The sequence below is a fragment of the Cucurbita maxima genome, unplaced genomic scaffold (genome assembly GCF_002738345.1).
Source record: "Cucurbita maxima cultivar Rimu unplaced genomic scaffold, Cmax_1.0 Cma_Scf00007, whole genome shotgun sequence".
In the NCBI taxonomy this organism is placed as follows: domain Eukaryota; kingdom Viridiplantae; phylum Streptophyta; class Magnoliopsida; order Cucurbitales; family Cucurbitaceae; genus Cucurbita; species Cucurbita maxima.
The window spans coordinates 5,489,920-5,498,174 of NW_019272023.1; the positions used below are offsets into that span (position 1 = coordinate 5,489,920).

Below are 8,255 nucleotides of genomic sequence, written 5' to 3' on the forward strand. Positions count from 1 at the left end.
TTTTTTTTTTTTTTTTTTTTTTTTTTTTTTTTTTTTTTTTTTTTTTTTTTATAAATTGTTGGAAGAAAAATAATTTTAAAAATATATAAATATACGTAAATAAACTAAATACTTTTAAATTTAATAATATGTTTGGGCTATGAGAACTTATGAACCAACCCAGCTCAAACTTATGAGTTAGATTGACGGAGTTTTTTCGATCATTTAATCATTTGAACGCTTCTAATAGAGATGTTTTAGCTTCCTCAAGTGAGCTAAATATACATAGATAGATAAATTGTTAACGGGTAAAAATCTTTACTCTAAAAAAAGAATTTATATTGTTATTGTTTACTATAAAATTATTTGGGGTCAAAATTAGAAGCTCAGGGACGTTATTTGCTAAATATGTTGTATTATAATTACTAAAATACCACTTTCATATTTCAACTAATAATTAAAATACATCACTAAGTAATAGGCCAATCGAACATATAATTAGTAATAGATCTCAATTTTAATTTTATTTGACATTAAAAATAACAACTATAAAATAAAATTAAAATAAATTTTTATTAAGGAATATAGTTTAATTTTATTTGTATATGTTATTTAAATATTTTATTTAACCAAACCATTAGAATTTTTTTAATTTTACAAAAAGATATTAGATTTAATAAAAGAATAGAAATGAGATGGACAAGGAATTAGAAACCAATGAGATTATTTCTTTTATTTTACCTCCAATTATTTCATTCTATTTATTTGTAATATATGAAATTGAAAATTGAAAATAATAATAACAATTAAAAAAGAGTTAAAATTTACCATTATTGATGCTATTGGGATTAGCCGAAAAACCAAGCTAAGTTGGTCGATTCGGTTTTGTTATTCTCTGTTTTTCTAGTCGGTGTAGCTGTTCTAATATTTTATAGTTTAACTCAAAAATGGTTTAGCATCATCTAATTTTCTAGAAAGCGAAATAAATTGAGAAATTGAACATAGATTGCACAAAAAGAACAGGTTTTTTTTTTTTGGAAGAGCTTAAAATATTAATAGGATAAATTAAGGTATGCAAGAGTTGTGCCTTAACGATTGGAAGGTCACTCCTTGCACGAATGAGATGTGTTTTTATTAGGGTCGTGTTTTGACTACTAAGTCACTCCTTTCATTTATATGATATAATTCTACTTTGATCGTGTCTTACACGACGTGCACACACATATTGGGTCACTCCTTGAATTGATATGATTCTATTAGTGTTGCATACTACCAAACAGTAAAGTTACTTTTTTGCATGTATATGATGTGATTCTACTGGGTCGTGACCTAACCTAATGAGTTTACATGTAATGTCACTTCTTATGTGATGTAAAATTACATTATGGATGTTGCTTAAATAATACAAATTATATAAGACGGGCTGTTCCCCTATAGTTGAGATATTCAAATTTAAAATTTAAAGTTGAAATGATTACGAGTGAACATTTGCTCACTAACGAACCAGAAACAACATGGTACGGAAACATTTGATAGAGCAAAATTGAAACATTTGATCTTTGATGTTGTTCTTTTTACTTTGTTTTTAGTTACATGGTACGGTTGTTTGTCTTGAGTTTTGAGTTCAAATACTTCGTAATGGTGGAAGAATATTAATGTAAAAGTTTGAAAATGTTTTTGTGACAATCATAAGGCCGTCATTACATGCATAACATGTCTAATATGCATGTAAAAGTTCATTTAAATCATTTGAAACGATATATGGACTCAAAATTCATTTCAAATAAAAGTAAGCATCACAAAAATAGCGGAATCAAAATAATAAAAAAAAAAAAAAAACAAACAAAGTAATGGAAACACTTGATCTAACCTAAGTACTACAATTTAAACATAAATGCAACTATCCTAACTTCGGTCTCATGACCATCATTGCGATATCGTCATCCATACAAAATTACTTACCTTTACCTGAAAAATAAAAGTAGAGCATGACTTGATTATTTTAAAAAATAATCAGTAACTCTACTATTAGGGTACAAAAATGTAGATGCAAGCAATCATGGAGGGACTCGTTCTTTCATAAAAACTTTTAATGGACTTAAACTCTATGTTCTATTTTGACCTAAAATTGAATGTGTAGAACTTCTCTACACATAGCTCAAGTATGCGGACAGAGACTACTAGACAGGCGTATAGTACTCCATGGGCTGCCCTTCAGCTAACCCACGCTCAACTGTTGAAGACGTAGAGAAAGAGGCCCACACAATATCATGATGTACATAGATACCGTAATGTATGTGTCCGTACTCATTATAATGGGGAAGTATTTTGATACATGGGATACACAAAAATGCATGAAATCCTCATAGCTTTAAATCATGACATAAATATATGATGTAGGTCGTATATTCATTTTTTCATAAATATAGCTTTCATGAATGCATACGTAGTGTAACAGTATATCATAATCCTGAGGTAATTGGTTAACATAGTGTACATGTCATATAATATAATGCATCATACAGCATGAACGTCACAACAAGATCCACAACATAACATAAACATTTCATAACATAACTTACAATATAACATAACATACGTGTCATAGTATGACATAGCAAAATAAACAGATATTAAACAATCACAAGGTACGTCACGTGCAATAGCCACAAAGCACGTGTCATTTATACTTAATAAATCCATCCAACCAAGTCAATAATAAAGTCACCTACTTGTCTAACCTATGTTGAATTATCCTCGGATCTAGCTTGAATTTGTCCCTAAATTCAATTCAATAGAATGAATTCATGACATTGAGTTAATGCATAATATATATATTAATTAAATCCCCTTTTAACTCCAAAAATGACCTAAAATTGATTAAATAGTGACCTTATTGGCATCATAAATAGTAGGAATAGGTCCGATATCTTCAAAAAAATCATAAACCGGGCAGATAAGCCAAATAATTGGAGCTGGAGCCGGTGGAGCCAACCTTAGGGGGGTCGACTTAGTTGAGGCGCATTTAAGCCAAGAGCTGGAGGCGGCTTACCACGTGCAAGTCATCGGATTGGGCGAAGCAGGTAGGATCATAGCGCATGCTGGCTGGCAGGTGTTGGACCGAGCGTGGATGAGTCCGGGCCACGCGGCGAGCTGGGCTAGGCTGCATTTGAGCAGGACGCTCATGGATTGGGCTGCGACTGACGAACGGGCTGGGTTGCATCTGAGGAGCGAAATTCGAACCTAACTAGGTTTGGACACGCGTCTGTCGGGCCGACATGGTTCCGGCCGAGACTATGGTTCGAACGTAGGTTGGGAATCTGAGCCTGAGGTCTGGACCCAAGGCAGAAATCCTTCCCATTTCCTCCTTTTTTTTTTTTTTTTTCCGATATTCCTCTTTTTTGCCCTAATTCTAGTCGACTTTTGACCAATTTTATTTCTTTTTAAGGATAAATTTATGACGATGGGTATATTTTTCTTTTTCCTCATAATTCAGAAAAATTAATGAAAAAATTATGTTCTAAGCCACGTATCAAGCGACAACCAAAATCATTAACTCCTTCATGTTTCCTTCAACCATTATTTATTTATTTATTTATTTAGTATGTTGGAATAAATAATGTCAACTGATTATCACATCTGTTTTCTCTCCTTGATTCCATTTCAGATAAATTATGTGAAATGAATAGATTTTCAATTTTTAAGGGCAGGAATAAGGCAAAAGACATTCTAATGACAATCTGCTAGAGTTCATCTTAAAATCATTTCAGGTCATAGATAGTAGATGCAGCAAAAGTAAGGTAGGGCATGAGCAGTAGTTCCCATCTATTATTGTAATGACAATAATATGAACATTCTGATTGAAGTTTTAATTACAAACCCATCATCAAAAAGAAGAAACAAACAAAAATATCAAATTAATGCAAGGAAGCAATGCTCATGACATTCTGCTACATCTTATATGCTATATATATATATGTGAATCAAAATGGATGAATGAACTTTTGGCCTATGGCAATCTTCAATTGTTTATAAATACAGATCCCACCAAAGAGAAGAACCAATACATGAGAAGGTTTTGTACCTCGAGGTCCCTATGTATCATAGAAATTTGAATTTGCCTTTACCCAGAGAAGCTTCAGCATGCTCCAGACGACACAACTCCCTTTGAGCTCCAGTCAAACCCGAGCAAGAAGAAACAGCAGCCCCTAATGTGATAGCAAAGTAAAGATAGATTGTGCAAAGTAAAGTCAAGAGTGCCAGTGCGGTTAAGAGGAAGCGATGTCGATTGAAGAGAGTGGACCAACTGCCCAACTCATTTGCAGGAAACTGTTTTCTAAATGGTGGGTGCCTCCTATGAGGAGAAGATAGAATGCTCTCAAGAACCATGTTCAAGAGCACTAATCTTTCTCTGTGCTCTAAAATGTAGCTCCGAACGCAGAATCTTCTACAAGAGCAAAAGATGGTCAAATTTAGATAGATATCAACACGAGCCCTTCTCTTCAGCAAGCATTTCAATAAATTCAGATTCCGTTTAAATATATAAGAATTTGAAGAGGTAAGATGACGATTAAATCTGCAGCACAACAAAGCATCTTGAAATGCATGAAACAATAAAATCCTTGAAAGCTTGGCCAAAACATTAGTTCTTGGAGATTTGAACTTGCAGATTTGTTGAATTCTAGAGAAGATACAATGCAACAAAATCAGAATCATGTATTAAAACTTGTAGATATACAAAACATTTGTGATTTTATAGATCGCATGATTTTTAACTAGAAATTCAAAAGTTAACTCATACATTAAAAAGCAATTCGAACTGTTTTATTTTTCAAGTCAACATTGAAGTTAGAAGAGCAAAATAATCCAAGATCACTGATCCATGAGCAAACAGCACCAAGTAACCGATATAAATAAACCTAAACTCGAAAAATTTGTACTCGCTCGAGAAACAAGAATTGCTCCACTACACCATAGAGATCCTACGAGACTGCATATAATTTATGCAACCTCAAACAAAGCTAATCGAAAACCAGCCGCATGAGATCTTATCAGGCATCCGTTCAACACAACTCCAAATCCATAAACATCGCTCGATAGTTTCAATTAACAAGAAAATCAAACACAGAGTACATCTCCACATCCTCAACAACTCTTTAAAACGCATGCCAAATAGCAACAGAGAGAAAATCATCATCATACACCAAAACGTCGCTAAGAACAAAATGGAAAATAGAACTGGATCCAATGGTTGTGCACATTGTCGCAATAATCAGCTCCAATTAACAAAAGGAACCGCATCCATAAGGCAAAGCAACATCCATCACAAGAGAAAACAAGCGGACATTCGGCAGGAAAATCAAATTTAAAGGTAGAAAAAGAGCAGAGATCTTAAAGAAACAAGAAATTACAGGGAATGAGAGAGTGAATCTTACAGTTGAAAGAATGGAAGCGGCAATGGAGATGAGAATTTGTTTCCCTTGCTTTTGCAGTTCGTCGAAGAGAGAGAGAATGGTGGATTTGCAGGAGCACATTAATAATGGGGAAATTTTGCAGCAATGTCTTCAATCCGTGAGTCACGGTCTTAGAAAGGATATGGACACCACGAAATTGTCCACGCTCTTTCACGTCTTGGTCTCCCATTCAAACCTTTAAGTTTCTACCCAATTTTAAATTTTTAAAAATAACTATATATTAATTGAATTTCATGTTGCCTAATATTATTATTAGTAAATTTTAAGTACGGATTAAATTTGTAATTTAAAGTTAATTTAACTATTTAACCTTTGTTATATTTAATTTTCAATTAACAAATTATAATTAAAAGCCTATATTATTAAACTTTTTAACTTTCTTTTATTTTATTTTCCAGTAACACCATCTTAACACAATTTTTGATGCATTCATTTCAAGCAAAGAAAAAAAAAATATTTTAAATTATTTGTTGGATTTCAAATAAGAAGATTTCTTGGTAAATTTAATATATATAGAGAGAGATTTATGTTAATAGCATAAACATATCACAAGAAACAAAATGTCATGTCAAAATCTGTTGATATTTTTCAACAATTATATTTACACGACAATGAGAAAAGTTTATAAAATCTCGTGATCTATCTGCAATAATGTTGTAACCAACTAGCTACAGCTACCAACAAATGAGCTTTGAATAAAACATAAAGATTCCAATTATCTAAATCGGAAACACCATACACTTGAACAATTAATTTTCCTATTTATTAGTGGAGTATATAAAATGCAATGCAAAAACTGACTCGGAATAATGCTGAAAAGGGAAACAATTCACCTCAGCACCAAAAATAATGAATCCACAGCGGTTAACATTAATTAGTTCTTCTTTCGTTAATCGTCAAAATCTCCAGAATTCTCCAGTAAGTAGTTAGCTGCTAGTTCCTCGTTGCGATCGCATGCCAAAAATGCCTCGATCACCAAGGCTCTATCGAATCCCATTGCCTCGAGCTACATACAAGGGAGCAAGCAGAAAAATGATGAGCACAAAGATTTAGTTTGAAGAGGGAACACAAAGAGACGTCTCAGGGAATATAAAGGAGTTCGTACTCGTTCAATGGCTGCCTGTTCGTCTGGAGTAACATTAATGGCATGAGGCATGTCTGGCTCAGCCTGTTCAAACATTTCTCTGAAAGAAAGAACATAGTTTGTAGTTCTACAGATGGATGCAAGCAATGTCGCATCAAAAGAGATTCAACCAATGAAATAATAATCAATCGAGTGAACAGTATCTCGAGTAAACCAGTCCCAGAAACAGTTCTTAATCTACCCATGACTATGTTTTTGTAGTTCAAATGGAAGGATTTGAACCTCTGATCTCAATCTATGGCTTAACCAGTTTACCGATGGCTTGTTCTAAAGATAGATACACCTGACCTGATTATGTATTATTGTCCCATGCAGGAACCTACAGCAGAAGCGCTGCGAATTTGGTGATGGGAGAAAAATAAGACGAGGGTTATCTATGGAACTATCATCTTATATGCACGAGATCAATCACAACTAAAGAACTGCAAAACTAACGAGATTTAAATTAACCAGATCATAGTAGTGTAAGACCGACCCCTCAAAATTGTCAACAGGTTCATTAATTAACTGAAGGAACTCTGCGTGATGATCCTGAATGAGTCTCAAAAGCTGGGGATTCTGCTTTCCAAGTTCTTGAAGCATGGGCTGCCACCAGAAGCAAAAGATTTAACTCTAGGAAAACCATGATTATAACCTCTAAGCAAATTTCAAGGCAGAAGGATGTGTAGACCTGTAAGATTTGAGGGTTTGTATGCACCATCGTCCGCAAGGCTTGAAACTATAATATGAATAATGATAAGAAACCTCAACAGTAACTACTTCGCACTTAGTTCTATTCAAATCCATGGTCCATACGAAATAAAATAAATCACGATTTTGGGCCTGTGTACAAGTGATATACAAATAATAGAATGATACGACTGGACAAATATAATCAATACACGTTTTTTAGTTCAAATGTTTGTAACTTTTTAGTTGATACATTTAACACGAACCAACATGTCAAAAGATGCAAACAAACACAACTATTAGGTGAAAAAGGACTTAGACCAAACAACGGATTTGACACTCCATGCACTAAGATACCTAGTAAAGAAAGCAAATGAGCTTATCAATAAGGAAAACCCAATAAATGATATTGCACTAAGTACCTGCGGATTGTTTCTAAGGAATTCAAGAGATCCAAGGCCACCACCGCCAGCAGAAAGTGCCTCCTGCATGATTGCAACCCAATAAAAAATAAGTGAACGTGAGCAAACCAACAAAAGTGTTTTTCATGCATCAACTTACCTGAGGAAACATATTCAAGGGGGCTGTGTTGGGTGCTCCAGAAGCAGGTGCAGGAAGGGATGCCTCAGTTTCAGTGGCTGGACCAGAACCAAAACGACCCACTGGTACTGCAACTTCTGCAGATTCCGGAATACCCTGAACACAAAAAAACACAATTAGTGACAAAATATTATGACCAGGTTTCAAGAGAATGCATAGAATACAACTTAGACATACAGAGTACAAGTAATCCACTGCTCGCTCTGGATTGTTATAAGCAGCTCTTAGTGCACGAACAACTGTTTCTCTGTCCCAGTTGCCACCTCCCATATCCATTAATTGTTGAATGGTCTGTTCCAGATTATTACCAGCGACCAAATTTGAAGCAGCTTGACCATATGTATCTGTTTGCATACTGCAAATGATCCCCCCCCCCCCCCCCCCCCCCC

At 34.2% G+C, this 8,255-nt stretch overlaps 2 protein-coding genes across 3 annotated transcripts in view; both read right to left on the minus strand.

The window, feature by feature from the left end:
- Positions 1–3,780: 3,780 nt before the first annotated feature.
- On the minus strand, positions 3,781–5,572 carry LOC111482039. Of its 2 annotated transcripts, none has more exons than XR_002718134.1 (2): positions 5,415–5,572; positions 3,781–4,426 (listed from the first exon to the last, which is right to left on the minus strand). XR_002718134.1 is itself a non-coding variant. In XM_023127665.1 (2 exons), the coding sequence occupies exon 2, from the start codon at positions 4,366–4,368 to the stop codon at positions 4,081–4,083; it is 288 nt and encodes a 95-aa protein (XP_022983433.1). In that variant the 5' UTR covers positions 4,369–4,423; positions 5,415–5,549; the 3' UTR covers positions 3,781–4,080. The 2 variants fall into 2 exon arrangements, 1 of the variants encoding a protein (XP_022983433.1); XM_023127665.1 differs by having other exon boundaries at positions 3,781–4,423; positions 5,415–5,549.
- Positions 5,573–6,128: 556 nt separating this feature from the next.
- LOC111482038 (ubiquitin receptor RAD23b-like) overlaps positions 6,129–8,255 on the minus strand; it is a 4,596-nt gene continuing 2,469 nt past the window's right edge. The window contains exons 6-12 of the mRNA XM_023127664.1: positions 8,044–8,221; positions 7,828–7,962; positions 7,689–7,751; positions 7,268–7,315; positions 7,073–7,182; positions 6,559–6,637; positions 6,129–6,459 (exon numbers count right to left, since the gene is read on the minus strand). Of these exons, the coding sequence (XP_022983432.1) occupies positions 6,343–6,459; positions 6,559–6,637; positions 7,073–7,182; positions 7,268–7,315; positions 7,689–7,751; positions 7,828–7,962; positions 8,044–8,221 (730 nt within the window). The 3' untranslated portion in view covers positions 6,129–6,342. The remainder of the gene's footprint in view (positions 6,460–6,558; positions 6,638–7,072; positions 7,183–7,267; positions 7,316–7,688; positions 7,752–7,827; positions 7,963–8,043; positions 8,222–8,255) is intronic.

What these genes read in the sequence shown, in the direction of transcription:
- LOC111482039 (XM_023127665.1), bottom strand. Translation starts at nt 4,368, where the DNA reads ATGGTTCTTGAGAGCATTCTATCTTCTCCTCATAGGAGGCACCCACCA.